Source organism: Sycon ciliatum, chromosome 12 (assembly GCF_964019385.1).
Source record: "Sycon ciliatum chromosome 12, ocSycCili1.1, whole genome shotgun sequence".
NCBI classification, from domain to species: Eukaryota; Metazoa; Porifera; class Calcarea; order Leucosolenida; family Sycettidae; genus Sycon; species Sycon ciliatum.
In genome coordinates this window covers 12,180,887-12,200,979 of record NC_088654.1, presented here as the reverse complement: position 1 = coordinate 12,200,979, position 20,093 = coordinate 12,180,887, and the positions used below count along the sequence as shown (strand labels likewise).

General features: G+C 48.0%; 1 protein-coding gene across 1 annotated transcript in view; it reads right to left on the bottom strand.

Annotated features, from left to right (window-relative positions):
- LOC135828815 (uncharacterized) overlaps positions 1-19,574 on the bottom strand; it is a 37,747-nt gene extending 18,173 nt beyond the window's left edge. The window contains exons 1-8 of the mRNA XM_065341243.1: positions 18,802-19,574; positions 13,712-14,049; positions 12,996-13,196; positions 11,843-11,959; positions 9,326-9,695; positions 3,380-3,462; positions 2,385-2,538; positions 1,238-1,467 (exon numbers count right to left, since the gene is read on the bottom strand). Of these exons, the coding sequence (XP_065197315.1) occupies positions 1,238-1,467; positions 2,385-2,538; positions 3,380-3,462; positions 9,326-9,695; positions 11,843-11,959; positions 12,996-13,196; positions 13,712-14,049; positions 18,802-18,874 (1,566 nt within the window). The 5' untranslated portion in view covers positions 18,875-19,574. The remainder of the gene's footprint in view (positions 1-1,237; positions 1,468-2,384; positions 2,539-3,379; positions 3,463-9,325; positions 9,696-11,842; positions 11,960-12,995; positions 13,197-13,711; positions 14,050-18,801) is intronic.
- Positions 19,575-20,093: the final 519 nt, after the last annotated feature.

Genomic DNA, 20,093 nt, shown 5'->3' with positions numbered 1-20,093 from the left:
TAATTTTACAAATTTTCGGTGTACTTCTATTTTCGGTACTTTCGGTGCGTCTGTTTCATACCTAAAATTTCAATACACCGAACAAACACTAACACACACAATCCAATAGGGAACTGCCTCTCTGTACCGAAAATTTCTGTTCACCTAACCTGGCCTGTTGCCCTCATACCGAAAATATTGAGCACCTAAAATTTCTGAAATTAGAGTAACTCATTGCGGTGGCTATTACATTAGCACTTCAAGTGCATACACATGTAATTCTTAAAGATGCGATGAACCGGCCAACGGTGACGCCACTACATGTTTAATACAGGGGCACAGGCAGTGGCAGTGGCCGTTTTGAGGTTGTGGGTGCGATTGGGAGTATTGGGAAGGGGCTGTAGGGGATGGGGTATGGGGTATGGGGTATGGGGTATGGGGTATGGGGTATGGGGTATGGGGTATGGGGTATGGGGTATGGGGTATGGGGTATGGGGTATGGGGTATAATTAAAGGGGTTTTCATTTATTTTATTTTATTTTTTACTGAATAGGCCTTATGCACATTGTACAGATGTACGAAGTTCTGTACTAGGGCCGTAGGTGTGCACATACCCGGTTGGGTGTTCATTGTGTGCTATACATGCGTGTTTGACCCATTTAGCCTCATAATTCACGGCGAACAATCACTGTTCCAGCTTCTTCACTTTGGGATTGAACTAACGACTCGCTAGATCACTGTCGAAAAAGTGTTCGTATGAAATGCCTTCAGGGCCCATTTCGCTGTGGAAATAGCAATAAACACAATAGGGTCCTGCACATTCAACACCCAACCGGGTCTACGGGATTCTACGGGATTTCGTGCATCTGTACAACGTGCATAAGGCCTATACCACAGAACCGGGCATCAGATGCGTATTGGGGGGGGGGGGGGGGGGGATAGGGGGTATAGGGGTATAGGGGGGGGAGTGAATAGAACAGACGTATGGAAGGATTAATGGTCAGGTGAACAGACAAACAGACGGCAGAGAGACGGAGGGACAGATAGCCTTAAGGCAGATGGACAGATGCACGGACAGAGGGACAGAGGGACAGACATACATACATGCAGAGGAACCAACTGGCAGAGGGACAAACAGACAGTGGTGCATGCATGCAGAGGAACAGAGGGACGGACATGCAGGGGACAGAGGGACGGACAGGCAGGGGACAGGCGGACAACAGCATACGACACACATGACATTTCATAGCACACTTACCTGGTAGATGCGGAGAAACGGACGCGGCTCGTCATTCCAGAACTGCGCCAACATGACCCGATATCCCATCGCCTCCCAGGCGCGGTAGAAGAAGAACGTCTCAAATTCGCCGCCAGAGGAAGCCGTCGGTACTCCAAACAGAGACAGGGGGGAGAATCCGGCCAATTCGGACACTGGAAACGCGTAGCTGAATCCGGTTCCATTACCAAAGGTTGTTACCGTCAGGCCCTCTGCACGTTAGGGCATAACATAACGGTGTGCACACAGAACAGAAGAATGAACAGTTGCGATTTCGTAGCTCTAAGTTTCACGAATGGTACATATCCATCCATTTCCCGCCATTAAGTTTTTCCGGGGCAAGTCCACTACAACCGTACACCTTGATACCAAGTCTGCATAAAAAGTAATGAACTTTGTGAGGTCATACTCATAAATGTACTATAACGGGTTGTACCTGCCAAACATGGTGCTAAACGGAGCAATGAACTTGCGTACAGCATGAAGATCCTGCGAAATAACTGCTTGAAGGAAGTAATCTTTCTTCAGACTTTTTCCCGTTTGCAACTGAAGAGACTAATAATATTATTGCTCCCCAACACCCTCGGTCAACTGGGTACTTACTACTCGGAGTGAGGGTAACATGGATGCAGCTAACGAGGTTCATCCCCTTTGCCGGGCATTGGCTGTGAGAGTTACCACCTCACCCTCGCCGCTAGGCGCTGCATCTGCCACCCTGGTATCACAGGCATGGTGGTGACCTAGCACAAGCGAAACCACCTAAGCTGGTTGTGTTTCTCAATAGAATTTGTATAGCCAGTTGTAACGCGGACGTGCGAACTTTACCCCCTCCCCTCTCTGCAGGGCCGGAGGCAGCTTCCGCGGAGCGGTGGAGCCGAAGGGCCATCTTTAAGGGGGTCGGGGTCCTTCCCCAGAAACTTTTTGGAATTTAGACGGCAAATCCTGCACTCTGGGCGACTCCCTGTACAAAATCATAAATCGAAACTTTTTCTCCCCGGCTTTGGACTTTCCACGTGGACTGACTTTTTGGGAAGGTGGTACGGCCATGGCCGTACCGGCCGTACCAGTGGCGCTGGCCCTGCTCTGCAACTGTCAACCAAGGCACTATATGATGAATGAAAGCACCAACCTTTTGTGCAGCGTAGCCCTGCGTACTGCGTTCCAAAGCAGTCGCAGTAGAAGCCGGTGAGGGCGATGGCGCACGTGCCCACCTCGCACAGGTCCTCAACGTCGCAGAAGTTGTGGTAGCACCCCTCGTAGATGCCAGCACTCTCCGCCGTGTCCTGTACGAATAGTGATGAAGAGGAGAAAAAAAACAAGAGAATGGACTGCAAAACTAGTAAAACGCCAACAAAAAGAGAGAAAAAAGTATGGACTCGAATGAAGAGCCAACTATAAATTTATAAACAAGAAAAAATTGTTCTTTTCTATAAAAAAAGTAAACCAGCAAAAAACTTAGTGGGAGCGCAAACTCTACAGGTTCTCCAACAACAGTCTGAAAGGTTTTTCTCAACGACACTTTTTTCGTGCCCTCTCTACAGGGGATATGCAGGCTAGAGCAAACTGAAGAGAAGGCCCGAAGGTTGACTCGTGAAAGACATTTCAGAATGTTGTTGAAGCACCTGAAGTTTGTACTCCTACCAAGTGTTATAGCTGTTCGTCTCCGAGGAAACATTAAAGCAAGCGAATTTCACACATCCGTTTTTCTACCGGTTATACACGTGTGTTTAGAAACACAACTGGCGTAGGAAGTTTCGCTCGTGCCGGGTCACAATCACGCACAGACACGTACATCAAGAGCTGAGATGCAAAACCCGCTGTGACAAGCACCAAATTTGAGAAAATCAGATTTTCAGCTCGGTGTATTCAAAAGGTCCCAGGACGCCAGCAGGCGAATTTTTCTCATTCAAAATCCGACTAGAACCATTTCTAAACTGAAACCCAAATATGGATTAAGATACAAACAGCACATGAAATAAATCCTTTTTTGGCCATTATCCGAAAAGCGATGAAATGAAATTGCATTCCACTACTTCAAATGCTGTTTAAAATATCGTAATAATTATTCTGGTGAAGCGGAGCAATAGCGGCCTGACCTTGAGCCCACCTCATGGCTCTCCTTACCCTCGTGTTACAAGTGAAATCCAGCACCTTCCTGGGACAGAAGCCGTTGAGCTCGAGGTTCGCCAGACACCCGCTGAAGTTGGCTGAGGAAGTGGAAACCAGAAAGGAATGGCAGATAACATCGGCACTGAGAACTTAGATGTAAGTTTTATTAATGAAGAAGAGAAAAGGACATTGGATACGAGTTAAGAGTAACTCTCCATCACTGTAACATGATACTATATACAGTCAGAAAGTGCAATAACTAGGCACAGAACTGACAGAGTACTGAGACATTCGACGTTATGACACCTAGCTTCAACACATCTCCATAGCGCTAACTGACAGCCTTCCAACTTGGAAGGTTCAAGGTTATGGAAAGACCAAAGAGGGGAAGGCAAGCGCAACGAAAACGAGCAAAAGCTACAGTCCCAACGGAACAAAGAATGTCGATTGTTACTGGACGATGACGAGACCAGTACGATATTTGACAAAGCGGTCTTATTATTATTATTATTAGACACAATCTCATAGCATGTGACAAGCATAGCTAATGCAGGGACAGAATCCCCTGAGACAAGGGTGTTGAGCCAGCCACGGCAATAGTAAGCTGGGAAAACAAAGCAAATATTAATTAAAGCAAAAAATGAATGGAAAATTACAAAGAAAAACGATTAACGGAAGTGAGCACAATCAAAATTCGTGCATCACCCAGGTATTCGAGAATGTTCTTCGATAATAATTATTGCGTCTAGTTCAGTTGCGATAGTAGATCTTTAAACTGACCAATAGAAGAACAAGTTTTCAGACCGTATGGTAATGCTAACCAATGAGAGTAACCGGAAAACAAGGGGGACTTTAGATACTGGGCTGACTTAACAAGAGGCAGGATGAGCGCGTTACGGGTTGAGCTTGTCGAAAACCAATTGTACTTCATCATGTGTGAAGGGGTTTTATGAAGAAATATTTTATGAACCAGTGTACAGAGATGGTGCTTATGACGAACGGAGAGAGGAGAAGTGTGTGCAAGTCGATAAAGGGCATGTCTCACTACAATTCGAAGCAGCAAAGCAGCACACCACCCAACTTGGTCTTTCCATAACCTTGAACCTTCCACGTTGGAAGGCTGTCGGTTAGCGCTACGGAGATGTGTTGAAGCTAGGTGTCATAACGTCGAATGTCTCAGTACTCTGTCAGTTCTGTGCCTAGTTATTGCACTTTCTGACTGTATATAGTATCATGTTACAGTGATGGAGAGTTACTCTTAACTCGTATCCATATGTCCTTTTCTCTTCTACATTTATTTATGGCTCAACATCCGAGTTTCAAGTTTTATTATATTTTTACTTCCTCCGTATACAAAAACTCCGTGACTTTTTTTTGAAAGCTGCGCACAGCTCTGGAATTGTTCGTTTGACTCGGAATAGCACTTGTGGCATTGTCTAACCTGTTTACAAGCTATATAGAAAGAAAAAAAGCAACTCAGACGAATGAGATTGAGTTTCTTCAGAGTCTTCGTCGCTCATGTCATTGTCATCTGACGACGCCGACTCCGCATCGCCAACAGTCGCTGCTTGCGCTCGCATTTCGTTCAGATTCTTGTCACCTGTAGTGATGATCCGACGCTGGACTTTGGCTACGTCCTCTTCATCTCTAGAGCTGTATACGAATCGGTGTCGACTATATTCAGTTGTTCCAACCCGCGACCTCCATTATGCCGTGAAACGAGTCGTACAAGCACATCCACACGCTTTGCATTTTCTCGCCAGGAAAATCCTCCCAAGCATTCTACAATGGCATCGAGGAGGTCCCTGCGATTCTCCTTGGCGACAAAGGAGACGTCTGACTGGAGAGAGACGAAGAAAGCCAGGCCATCGACATTCTGATCCTGAGTCTGCGCTGGTTGCACGACGACTGAAATGTTTCATCTTGCCGTGCGAGCGAAACAAATCCATGGTCTCACGCCTCGTAGATCTATGTAATGGGGCCGCGCACCGCAAGTACGAGCCTGGCCAGTTTCAGGGCAGCGAGTGCCGCGTGACTTCGTGTTCCAGCCACGAGCTACATTTCGTCACTATGTCAGTTTCGAGCAAGTAAGTGTTAATTTTTTTATATGACTCTTGAGTTTCTGTCGGCAACGTCCTCACACGCAGGGCGTCCGTGGAGAATCTGTTCGGGATCAACCAAACAAACCTCGACATGGACGTGTGTTGTCGATGACAGCCTTTGGCGCCATTCGTTGGGCAGGTTCTTGCTCAAAAACACTGTTCAAAAAAAGTCACGAAGTTTTTGTATACGGAGGAAGTACTTTTATTCTTATTTTACTAGGGAATTTCCTACAGGCGTCATCGCCTTTTTACAGGGAACCCTAAGAAAGTCTTGAAGGATGATCGAAATTCAGTATGACCCTTTAGAATCGTGTCTTGTCGAGTTAACCAAAAGTCAACATCAGACCAAGAGTCCGCTCACTTTGTTAAAGGGGAACTACACCCAAAAATCAAAACTTCATGGTCCGTAGAGTTTTGGACGCTGAGTCGAATGGTGAAGGTCCCACTTCGATCCGACCAAGCGTTCCTGAGATATCTTCGGTTTAAATTGTACTTTCGGGGGACGCGCCATGACGTCATGCGGCCGCGACACACCCCCAACACACCCTTCTACGTCATTGAGACTCGCTTGCCTGGGCCAAGCTCAGAAGTACAGGTATTTTGGTATGTGAAAGGAATAGTTCTGACAAAGACGTCCTCACCATGAGCGATTCCGACGTATCAGACGAGCTTGAAAGCTCAGAGCCTGAGCTGAAAATGTTTGGCTTCGGGCATGAGCCGAAATTTTCAGGAAAGGATATGGCAGCGCAAGCGGTGGCTTCCAATCGGGCTGTAAATGTGGATGAAGCAGAAATTACTGCAATTGGAGAAGTCGCTCTCCATCAGCCACATCTGGCAACCGGTTGGCTGGGCTATTTCGAAATGAAGCGGCAGCCAAAGCAGCTCAGACAACCCTGACAATCCGTAAGTGTTTTCACAGTATAGTCCTACGTAATGCTCACGAATCGAATCGTTCTCTTCATATCGTAAATTGTGTGAAATTTTGTATTCGCACAGTACTCAGATCAATAGTCTCCTCACTCGTACTCCTGTACATGGAGTTTGCTGCGTAACATGGCTAGCATTATCTCCGTGCAAGTCGTGCAATGTGTATCGGTTCACTTGTGCTTTATCTCACATAAGTGGACTGCACTCAATTCGTATTGTGGCGAAATACATTCTCACCTTTTGCATTATCACTTAGTCTTTACAGAATGCTGAGACGTTCTCTTGTATTTCACGTAGCTGTGTACCAACAATTACGCTGTGCACTCTAGCAGCAGCAGCAGCACAGTAGCATATTGAGTGCGTTTTGCCCTACTGTGGTGTCTCATGACTGCATTACCGGAACAGCTCTGTCCTTGATAATCATTCTAAAATGTGTGCACATATCCGCCTGCGCCCCACACACACGCACGCACATGTGCTCACCTTGGTGGGCACATAGTATAGTAGTCACACATGCTCACGCACGCAGACACGCAATTTCACAAGCGCGTGCGCACACGAGTGCATAAGCATACAAGTGCCTGTGCACATGCTCGTGCACGCACACATGCGCGCACTCATGCACTTGGTTGCATACCCACACATCCCGCAGGATCACTAACGGCAATGCATCTACTACTTGTCATTCCATGTCCCTCCCGCAAATGGGGAGAGAATGACATAAAGGAGAACACAGAATAGATGACGTGAATATATTTGGAATGTTATATTACATTACACAAAAGCACACGCATGTGCGCGCACACACACACACACACTCATGCAAGTGCGCGCGCACACACACTCAGTGTCACGCGCGTGCGCGCGCACACACACGCGCGTGCACCCACACACACAATAATAATGTCTGTCTCTCACGCGCGTGCGCGCAAACACACTCACGTGCGCGCACGCACACACTCACGCGCGTGCGTGCGCGCGCACACACACACTCACGCGCTTGCACGCATACACACAATAATAATAATGTCTGGCTCTCATCTGCATCCATACTGAGAAAACCCAACGAGTTCCCGAATAGGTGTACACCGTTGCCGGTATGTGGACTATCTTCTCTCCTTGAACTGCGGGTCATTGCGTGATGTAGCTTATCAGCAGTACATACTGTGTGTTCATACAGGAAAAAAACATGCCAGCTAGAGGCGCTGGCACTGCAAACAGTCCTTCCTATAACCTTGGGGCGGTGGCAGTGGTCGTAGCTCAACAGTGAGTCACTGCGACCGATGGTACAGCCGCTCTTGATCTTCTTCCTGTAAAATCAAGAACAGCAATCGCAGACAGGTTCATCGATCGCACGCAGCATAGCCTAGGGAAACAGGAGATCTACTGCCGTCCACCTCATCAGGCCGGTTTCGGAAAGCTTCACATTTCGTAGTGATGTAGTCCAAAACAATTCTACAAATGCTTTGGAAAAGAAAGAACTACATACAGTAGCTAGTGTTTTTGAAATATTGCACTCACCTCCGCTTTTCGACTGACACTTCACAGTGTGGCGTGCGAAAAAGGACGCACCACAGTTTCATCCACCAGCGTCCGCATCGGATGAGTGCCATAATATTCCTCCTGAAAATCCTCCTCTGCCAAATGGCTGGAACACACGCGAAGGATTTACATTGTAGTCCCTAAATTGTCAAGCAAATAATTCTGTCGCTTGATAGCTGCTATGGTGCACTGCTCGGCCTGTGCCAAGCACAATCCTTCAGAAATTGGTGCAGGTTCATCCCAGGGGGGTTACCAGTAAGATTATAGTAGCCAACAACACAGCCAGAAGCCATGATGACACAAATACCCTCTTCTTCCATGGACAAACAGAAAGAAGATGCGAAATCCCAGTGTTTCTGGATCTGGCCAAAGGATCACCAAGTCTCAATGACGTCACGGGTTTGTGACGTCACGGCACGGACCCGAAAAGGACAATTGCAAACTGATATATCTCAAGAACGCTTGGTCGGATCGAAGTGGGACCTTCACCATTCGACTCAGCGTCCAAAACTCTACGGACCATGAAGTTTTGATTTTTGGGTGTAGTTCCCCTTTAAACAAGCTCCCTGGGTTCGGTACGGTCGTCATGGGAACAGGCGCACACGCAGGGGCAAATTTGTCGGTGCCGCTGGAAAGCTCCCTCAACTTTGCTCTTTACTCTTGGCCTGAACTCTTGGCCTGAACTCTACTGCAACGGACTGCCGGTGTCAGCAATGAAGGTGCACGGGTACACATGCATAATGCGGACTTTGCGCAGCAAAGCCTAGTTAGCCCTGGCACACGCGCACTATTGACTGTGAGTGTATTTCGTGGCAAAAATGGGGGGGGGGGGGGTACGGCTTATACTCCGGAAAATACACTACATACAGAACACTACTGTCGTCGGTTATTCTTGAGCTTTTTTTCCATCGGCTTAAAAACCCTCCAAGTTAGGAGCTTACTAGCTAATAAGCTTAGACAGACGGACGGACGGACGGACGGACGGACACATACACACTCACACACACCTGTCCTGTCCTGTCCTGTAGAGTCACTGCCGCAAAAGGGTCACGTGATCCCATCACTGGGAAACTTGAGAAGAGAGAGAGAGAGGGCACGACGCCCGATGGCGCTCCAGCTGCACGGGTAGTCGCATCCGCTTGCCGCATATGCACACGTGCTGGAAGGCTGAGCGTTCCTCTGCTGTTGGTCTATGGGCCACCCTTGAACAGCGATGCCGCCCCCCCCCCCCACACACACACACGCACACGCGCGCGCGCGCACACACACACACACACACACACACACACACACACACACACACACACACACACACACACACATGCACACACACACACACACACACACACACACCATGTACCACACACACACAGACATGTGGTGTACTCACGGAAGTCGAAACCAATGCTGACGTTGGCGCCGCACGCGGTATCTACGCGACCAAACGTCCACGAGCCGCCCAGGTAGAGCATTTCCGGCGGTAGCGTTATCGAGTCGATCATGTGACCATCAACGACGAGAACGACTAGCTCGTTGACCTTGCTGAGGGTGATGTTGTGAGCACCGCCGCGCGTAATGTCGAATCCGCGCGTGCACACAAGCGCGAAGTACGTGCGGTTGCGCCAGCATTGCAGGCACACCTCGCCGACCTCCAGGAACAGAGTGATGTAGTTGTGGACGCCGGCGACGTTGAGCACGATGGCGCTGGCCTGCTGTGTCTGGAGGGTGAAGCTGATCAGAGCCTCTCTGGAGATGTCAACCTGAGCGCAGGGTAGTGTTGAGCAACACAGGATTGAATTTTCATTATGATTGTGTCATAGGGCTTGAAAGTGCTACGTCACTCCATATCAATGGCATAGCAACAATTTGAAAAATTCGAAAACTGGATCCACCTGGATCCAGTTTTTGTATGGATCCAAGCACATTTCAAGCGGTCTCACTCACAGCAAGGTGATGTTGCCAGTGAAACTGACTGATTTGGCTAGTGGGGGCGGGGTGACAACTGGTGGCGAAGTAAAAGTTGCACCTGCATACGACATGAGTGGGTTGCTATGCACCCACATACTGAGGCAATAGCAAAGTCACACCTTAGTGGATCCAAAATAGAAATCTGATGTCAATTTACTACTCCCAGGCCGTTTTTGACGTCATCACTTTCAAGCCCTATTGGGTGCAGACAGTAAATAAAATAAAATAAATTAAAAAATCTTGTGTTCAAGTAAGACTTGGATGGACCAAAATGTTACATGTTATCCGAAGTTTGTTATCCGGAGTTTGTTATCCGGAGTTTGTTATCCGGAGTTTGTTATCCGGAGTTTGTTATCCGGAGTTTGTGTCCAAAACTAACAGTTACTTGAAGTATACGCAAGATGTTGTAAGATGTTGTGTAGTCAGAAGGTGCAACAGCTAGGATAACACGTACCATGTTGGTCCTCTCTTTTTTAATTTTTTATCCTTGGCTCTCCATCCGAGTCTTACCAAGAGTATAATAACCCCCCAAGAGGGTGCAACTCCTGATACCCGTTCTATGGCGTACGCCGACGGCGAAAACTCACATCACGTGGTGCAGTGTCGCAGTTGTACGTTCCAGCCCGTTTTTAGCGAGCAGCGGAGTCATTCAAAAAAGCACTCTCTGACAGAAACTCACTGCGCCTATGCAAATCCCCAGCATGATCGTGGCAGATATTCGAGTTGCGCGCACGCTATCCTTCGTTGGTACGCAGCACGAACGTGCCTGAGACACTTGATGTGAGTTTTCGCCGTGCACTCTCTGGGGGGGGGGGGGGGGGGGGGTTATATACTCTTCATCTTACTTTTTTATTTATTTATTTATTACAGCATCTCATAGCACAGTGAGAACGTTCACCGGCCAATGCAAAGAGAGAGGGTGTTAGCAAACCACGGTACTTGAACACAATATTTATTATTTATTATTATTTACTGTCTGCACCTAATGACACACAATGAAAATTGCCAATACAAGGAAGCGAGGGTGAATCCAACCACGGACCGAGAGCAAAGATACAATTCTGAACTGAACTCGGATGGACAGCCAAGGATTATTTATTATTATTTATTGGTCCTTTTGCTTTTAATAAAGATGCAATTAAAGAAAGAATAATCGACGAGGAGGTATGAGATGAGAAAATAACTCTATTCATCGCTGCAGACGTCCTTCAGTTGACAACACAGAGGTGCAGAATTACCGCTCTCTGATCATCGATAGATGCACACCAAATTTCCAATCTTCATGTGACTGGAAATGACATCCTTTGGTCCTGGTTGAAGTGGTCCTCCAGGACAGGTGGTCGCCTCATCAGAGTGGTTGCCCTGACAGGCTGTACTGTACACGGAAACCTGTCTAAACCGAGCGCGCAAGGGAACAAGACTTAGTGTAGGATTGAATTTGATGTACGGCAGGGTCACTTAGGAGCTAGCTGCAGCTGCGCTTTGATCCATAGAGAGTGGCGGCGTTCCTGTGGATGCGGACAACTCAGCCTCCAGCCGAGTCTCGTGCGAGCTGTGAATTTTTTTAGGGCAACTGCATGCATGTGTTAACCGAACAGCAAAGTACAGCAAATGATGTTGGGAGTGTATGGCCGCTACCAAGAGTCCATACTCCCCCAGAGTGCGCAACCGGGATGGGATTGTGGGACGGCGTAATCCGTGATGTACGTCATTTTTCGGGTCGGACTTGCGTCATTCCGTCGACGCGGTCCAAAAGTTCCGAGACCCAAACACACTTCCCCTGCTCATGATGTCACACTATGACGTGCAACACGGATTTCGCCGTCCCAGATCTGATCAGTGAAGTCGCGAACTCTGGGGGATTATGAACTCTTGCCGCTAGGCAAATCTCAACGAGACCAGATAGCATGCAATGTTGTGCACCGCCGCTGCCACTAACCATGGTGTCCACTGTCAGTGCAGACTCCTGGTCCACCAGCAGAAGACCATCTCTGGCCAGAGACTCCGCCCTGTGACATGATAGTAGCCGATCCTCGCAAGTCGAACCAAAGTAGACCTGGAGTTGTAAACCCAAGTATGCATACATGTACGTATGCACTCTCTCTATCTCTCTCTCTCTCTCTCTCTCTCTCTCTCTCTTTCTCTCTCTCTTTCTCTCTCTCTCTCTCTCTCTTTCTCTCTCTCTCTCTCTCTCTCTCTCTCTCTCTTTCTCTCTCTCTCTCTCTCTCTCTCTCTCTCTCGCTCGCTCTCGCTCTCTGTGTTCCCCTGTCAAAGCAACAGCATCGCAGAAACATGATAACCATGCTCACATAATGTCTCAAAACGGCCAAGAAATGTGCTGCGTTTTCAGCTTTCTTGACGTTCCGAAAAACGTGAGCACTTTCAGTTTAAAAATGAATGTGTCCTTACAGCAAACACTCTTACCACATCAAAGACCCGGACGAAACTCAATTGACACTTAGACATTCAACACTGAGGGAATGCCTGATGTAATTTTCTCCACCACGGTCAGTGTTTGCCTTGCCTGGGTGCCATGACTAGTGGAAAGTGTCTGTCTGCCCGATGATCGCTCACCTTGAACACAGGCCCGAATCGATTGATGATCACACATGTTGTGTGCATACGTGTAAAACTCCAAGTCCAAAGTCATGGTGCTCCCTAATACACGTTGTGTGCATAAGACCCCATGTCCCAAATTGCGGTACTCCTCCCCTACCTCCCTCTTAAGGCCGCAGTCATGATTTGAAACGTAACCATGGCGTTCGGGGCACACGCACGCTGTTTGTTTTGCCGTTGCCATGCAACTTGACCGCTTGATACCATGGACGTACTTGGAAGTATGTTTTGGACGCCGAGCGAGCTCACCTGTAATCATTGTCAACTCCATGTATCATAATCATATTTGAAGCGTCGACGAGGAGACAAAAGTTTAAAATCGCAATTTGTAGTAAGATATGATGCGCGGTCATTCTGTATATTCATGCATCTACATGAAACATGAAGGAACAGTGTTTTGGATCTAAGAGCGTTTTCTTGTCACAATCATTAGCTAGAATACGTCACCGAGTGATGAACAATGAATATTTCCTCACCTCTCTTAACCCAATCAGGGCACCACGTCGCTCAGCGTAGAACTCCTCAAATAAACGTTGTCCGTCGACAATGACCGAACGCAGACATCCAACGAAGTGGTCGTCCTCATCCGAATGGTGCCGGCCAATGATGATGTCAACTGCATCGCCAAGGCGGGCTGTGCCCACGCGAGGTGTGCTGCGCTGCTGTGAAACAAATCCCTGGGGGAACGGAAAAATTCGACCGCACAAAAAATTGGAACCCTGCTGCTGGTGGTCAATGGACAAGTAAAAAGTAAATTACCGTGTCCCTTCCTGGAGGGACCTCACGACGGCCGCTAACACCCGGTAAACCCTAGCGGCAGATGCAGCGCCTAACGGTGGGGGTGAGTGGATAAGTCTCACAACCACTTGCACAAGTGCCGAGAAACCCCAATAGCCGCATCTGGTCAATGGACAGCTGTTGGTAATAACTGATACTTTCATTGGGCAATGACGTAAGTTGTACAGCCAACACGCCACACAGCCACCTGGGCATGGTCGTGTGGGGTATACCGGTATTGAACAGTGCATTGCTGATCCCAGCGTACTCACATGCATTACTCATACCTTCCATATTTGGCAATGTGCAATGAGCTTTTAGGGAGGGGGGGGGGGGGGGGAGTCTATGCAGTGCAGGGAGCCTATGAAAGATTGTGTGAGATGGCGGTTTCTTCAGCTGAAAATCGCCTACTCACATTTACGGAGAGAGCCAGTGATTTCTCTGCTATGGTAATGTTAACTTGCAGCCATGACGACGTCCAATCGAGTGCATCGCCCTTGACGACGGTTCCGTCAAACGTCACCTGGACGGCACGTTGCAACGTCAGCCGCGCGACAACACGGTTTCCCGACGAATCGTGAACGCTGAGAATTGGCATGGGCAGTGCGCCGGTGTCATCGCTAGCCGTGCGAAACGTGAATTGAAATAGACGCGTGCTGGCTCCCGGCGCCGCGTTGCTTAGCAACTTGCGTTCCAGGGACGACCGTCCGGAAAAGCTAGCAACGAGTGGACTAGTTGATGGGCTGCTGCTACCTGCGATGATAAAAACAAACACAGAGGAACTTTTTTGCTAGTCGTCCGCAAACTCCAACGCAGCCACTGGCACATTTAGAAAACTTCACTTCTCAACTCCAAAAACGGTCTCTTCACTGCGATTTAAATTAAAATTAAGATTTACATTACACCAAATGCTCAGGCCTGGCCCATCATCAGGGTAATGGAGAGGAACGTTGGCGACTGAGTGAGGACAGCTATGGTCCATTTACAAAAAAAACAAAAACAAACAAAAAACATCACCTACAGGACGCCCTTGGGCCAGCGCAACCCGCCCTAATATTCAGTGACAGGACTCCGCTTGATCCAGGCCAGGGATGCACGCTCGATCCACAACACTCTTGTGCTTCAATATAGGCGATTCACACGACAGGCAAATCCACGTTTGTCAGGTGCCCGCAGGAAGTGAAACGTGAGGCTGCAGTTCACACGGCCGCGGGTGGCGGCCAGAGCTCCCGCGAGTATCCGGTGAGTATACGGCGTTACTGTGGTGATTTGGAATGAGTACCCAAAGACGAAGGCCAAACAACCAGGGTTCAAGACTACCGTACGACAGTACGACCTCACAGCCTCATAACTGTGAAAGTGCCCGCAGATGAGTGCATCCGCGGGCAAAAAGGCCATGGACACTTTTGATTCCCGCGGGCAAATTTTGGTCACCCGCAGGAATATCTCCATGGTGACTTTCCTGTAAACGTGGATTTGCCTGTCGTGTGAATCGCCTATAATGAATGGTTATAAAAACTCTGCAATCGCCACGCAAAGTGGTCGTTGGCTACACCAGCCATGTATTGCTTGGAAAAAAATGAATAAAATGAAATAAAATGAAATTTGACCGGTCAATATGGGATTCACTTCTTGGTACAGGGTCCGAAAAACACAGGTTTACTCTACTTCCGAGGCGGAATTTGAAGATTTTGAGTTTTTGGACCTGCTTCTTCATTCACTTTGGCCCAATTTTGTAGAGGGCTTGTGCTTGTGGAGACAAACATGCAATCACACTCCAGAAAAGAACTGAGCTTGCTTCAGGCTCCTGACAATCTACATCTTAGTTAAAAGCCTTTCCACACGAGTGCTTTCATTGCAGGCTTCTTATCAGGTGCAGGGCCGGAAGCAGCTTCCGCGGAGCGGTGCGGCCGGAGGCTGCTTCCGCGGAGCGGTGCGGCCGAAGGGCCATCTTTAAGGGGGTCTGGGGCCGTCCCCCAGAAATTTTTTGGAATTTAGACGGCAAACCCTGCACTGTGGGCGACTCCCTGTACAAAATCATACATCGAAACTTTTTCTCCCCGGTTTTGGAAGTTCTACGGCCACGTGGACCGACTTTTTGGGATTTTTTGGTACGGCCATGGCCGTGCCGGCCGTACCAGTGGCGCCGGCCCTGACTGGTGGTATACAGGCAAAACTGCATGAGAAACTGAACAAGCCGCGTGTGACAATGAATCATCTGAAGGGCTCCAATTCAAAACGCGATAAAGACCAAACCGAAGCTTCTGCGTTTTTTGTGTCGGTTTTACGGGTCAAAACACGATACACCCCAGTCAAAAATGATGACTGACGTTTGTGTTCTTCTGCAAAAACGCGATAAAAGTCACTGATGCTGCAGTGCAGACTGAAAAAGAAAAAGAAAAATGAAAAAATAATGCACTTCCTGAAATTTCCATAAAATGGATTTTTCTCGTTTTGAATCGGAGGAGCTCTTCATGCACAGTAGTAATGTGACAGCAACGGCGCAAAGAAGAGTACAGTCAACTTCGCCAATAACGACTGCGGATATAACGACAATTCGCGAATAACGACAGAATTTCCATGCCCAGAGCAAAGTCGCATCCAACTGTAATGCATAATGAGACTTCGGGTATAAGGACACTTTGCGAATAAGGACACTTTTCTGATGCCCCGCCGAGTGCCGTTATACGCAAAGTTGACTGTAGCTAAAAACAGCACGGTACTACAGTCCATTCATTGGAAACTGGCACCCTAACTTTTTGGTGTCTCCCGCACATAGTAACAACTGTTGTAGATGTCGTGAAAACAACAATAGTACATCCTGCATTGTGTGACCCGTGCAATTACTCCTTGCCACATTTGAGGCTAGAAAAGTCCAAGAACAGGGAAAAGGAAATTCAGCCAGGTTTTACCAAATTAGGAAAGGTATACCATGGCAAAATGTATGGAGAAGCAGATCCTAAACCCAGATTTTTGAGATTAAACCTTTTTAAGTGAGTTTTTGATCCTCAATTCCGCCCAAATCCGACTTTCAAAGGCCAGTGGGACAGTTTCCGATGAATGGACTGTAAAATGCATAACACCACACACGTAAAAGGATTGACAAACAAACAAAAAGAGGTGCAAGTGTGAGGCAGCCTAACAAGAGTGTGAGGCTTTGCAACAGCACAACAGAAGTAGCTACAAAGGCACAAAACTAACGAGTTGTTGACCAGCCAATATAAACCAGCCTAAACAAATTTTTAACAAATTCACGGTTCGCGTGAGACTCGGCGTTTTCCGCATCCGCAGGAACGCCACCACCCACTAGGATTAACGAGCAGATGCAGCTCCTAAACGGCAACCAGCCTAAGTTTGAATTATTAGTTTGATTTTGATTCAAGAGATTCGGCTTCCTAGTGTGATTGCCATCTATAGGCAGCTTCTTCTAAAAGCATTCTATAATCAAGCACTTATTATTATTGTTATTATTCTCGTATCCGGCCTGAATGGGACTCACGACGGCAGAATTGACTGTGAGCATGTGTGTGTGTGTGTGTGTGTGAGTGGGAAACAAGGAAAAAAGTCTCCAGCGATACGTCCACCTTACACCTATCTGCATGTTTAAGCCCAGATGCCTTCGTGATCTCGGCAGTTATGCCCGCGACAGAAAACAATGGAGTAACATCTGCTCAGCCATTTAGTCTAGTACTGCTCTTCTTAAATTTGACCTTTCTTGCAAGATTCTCTTTTTCATCCAGCACTATGTTTACAATATAATTGTGAGCGGTACCATTCGGCTGGTCAATAATGCAACAATCTCTCCTCCTCTTCACCTCCATGCGAGGGTAGCAACATGTCGGCTGAGAGTGCACGGAGGAGAGATTCTTGCAGTAAGACTGTATACATGATGCGACAAAATCGAAAAACAATAATCTGCCATTGTTGTCTGATGATTGGTTTTGCCATAATTATAACTCTGAGTAACAACGAAACTAGGGGTCAAAGGGGTGTTCCGGGTACCCGGGTACCCGACCGTTAATCTCAGGTACCGTTAGTAAAAGGGTACCCGTTTGGATTTCGATGATCCAGTCAGTACGGAACGACACTGCTGGGATTGCGCATTCCAGGCGGGAGTCAATTATTTACAACTCCACGCTGGATGTCTGCATTGCTGTTGCATTTGTGAACCTAGTAGATCTACCTCTGCAACTATCAGGCACAGATCAATTTGGGAATCATAATGTGATGTCAAAATTCAACCTGAGAACAGAAAAATTAATGTCATTATTTATGTGAAAACTGCGCAAAAATTAAATATGGCTGCTAAAGGGTACTCGTTAACCCGCTCGTTAAGAAAATTACCTGTTCGTTAGTTAAAGGTACACCCGTTTGACCCCTAAACGAAACAGCCCTATTTTACTTCCCTTTTGTGTACCTCTTGCGTAACCTGACATTTGAGTGCACAGCAGATTTTGCTTTAGTTTTGTAAAGTCAGGACAAATGTATAGTATTTAGTATAGTATTTATTCATATTTCCCTAGGGTAGTCCCCACAGACCTATGGTCTCCTTATGGGGTACCCTAGCCAATCTAGGAGTGCGATACGAAATTGACTTGGTGAAGCAGCAAGGCGGACCGATGCCGGAACTGAGTTCCAGCGGTCGGCGGCTAGATAAGAAAGAGAGGAATAACCAAATCGAGAGGAGGCTCGTGGCAGTACACGTACAAGCGAGACTTGAGACCTTGTGCAGGTGCGGCAAATGCCCCTTGCTGCAGCTTATATCAAACACATCCTCAGGACATCGTAGCCAGTGCTGTTTGATGACTGCTAATTATTTTAGTAAAACCCGTCAAGATGACCCCTCGGATGACCCCTCGGATAAGGCGACCACCTGTCCCAGAAGACCACTGCAACCAGGACCAAGGGATGCTATTTCCAGTGAAATGACCCTGGATAAGGAGACCACCTGGTAACAGAGACCACGTTTTGGAGGTCCCGGCTTGAGTGGTCGTCTTAGACAGATTTCCCTGTACAGCGCTGTTGTGTAAAATACTTATGTCTACAATTACTTGTAGTCGTCAACCGATCCTTCACTGCCCATTCCCTGTGACTAGAGATAAGTGGTCATTTGTCGAGTAGTATACCATCGATCCCCCGACCCTTCTCCTCATCTCTCTCTCTCTCTCTCTCTCTCTCTCTCTCTCTCTCTCTCTCTCTCTCTCTCTCTCTCTCTCTCTCTCTCTCTCTCTCTCTCTCTCTTTTCTCTCGCTCTCTGCCCCCCCCCCCCCCCATTTGCGCCTGTTCACATTCTGTCCGGGTTGTCTAGGAACTTGAAAGGGAAAATCCACAGCAGAAGAGAGATCATCACATCATCACGCCATCACATCATCACTGACAGCAGCTTGTAAAGTGCAGGACCGTTTGCTATCCAAAGCTATAATAATGTTAAGGTTAAACCTCCGGTTGATGTTCACCGGGGCCCGCACATACAGACGACTTGACTTACTGCAATCGCGCCCTTACCTTGAGCGGAGCAAGCAGGTGCGATCAATGCAACGGTCAGTGCAATGTGCAGCAGTTTGACTGGACGCAGCATGTCGCCCAGAAATCTCTAGCGGTGCTACGGCGGCCGCGTTCAACGTCCCGTTCGTCGCCACCTCAACTGTGACACGACTGCAACTAATTATTTGTGGAAAACTGCACTGGGTAGCCTGTTGAGCTCCAGATCTGCGGGTTTGGTCTCTTGCCCCCCGCAGTGCCGGTGAAGTTGCAATCGGAATAGCCTCTGAACCGAGCCCGGAACCACGCTGGGCTCTCCGAAGTCGTGAGATTCCGCAGCTTGGCAACGGAGTCGTAAGCCTTCCCTCAGCAGCTATGGGTCAGCAACGTGTTCACTAGTACTAGATTTAGCTCAGGCACAAACATCACCCACACTCTTTTACTCACTCGCCACGCGCTGGTCTTCCAAGATCCGCTACCCCGAGGCGGCAGATTATGTTGGCAGAAAATTCGCCTCCGGAAAGGTTAGCCACATACATACACCCACCTGCACCTGCACCTTATTTGTACCCTCCAAAATGAAGAACCGGAAAGCGAACAAGACTGCATGTAGAGGAGGAAAGGGCAACAGCTACCGCCGGAGGCCAACACGGACAGCGAAAGTGAGTATTGAGCTGCACTCACATGAGGATGGCCTGCGAACTAAACACTTTGATAGCGATCGGATGAGAGTGACTCTTGCGTGCGCTGGCCAACTCGCACCCGTAGATTCTACGGCCGTACCCGTGCTCCGTGGATCCACCTCTGATCGATCTGTGCAAAAGAGTCCGAAATCGCGTCTTGTCTAGCGCGCTAGCAGGAATACTGATGTATTAGTGATTAGTCTGTAACTGCATTTTTCTCCAGGCAAGCGTCAGGGGCAGCGCTTCGTGGGAACGCGCTGCATGGATGGAAGTGCTGTCAGGAATAGAATGATAGTTGCACGAGACACAAAAGTCATACCACCCGCAGATCTACGACTGCTGCAGGCACGTCGAACTCGTAAAAATCACGTCGTAATCTTCCAAACTAAGCTGTACTCGGGCACAAGTTTTCGTCATGCATGACGATGCGAATAGCTCCTTGTCACCTGTCATCGACCTGGCTTGACTGCTCAGTACTGCGGAAGGATCGCGAGTGTATGTGCATTTTGTTGACTGTCACAGTGTCAGCCAGGTCGATAGCGTCACACGCCCTGCAGCATAATGATACACAGCGCCTAGTTCTAATTTTGTTGGGAATAAGCCTCTTATACGGGCAATCACAGAACATGATAG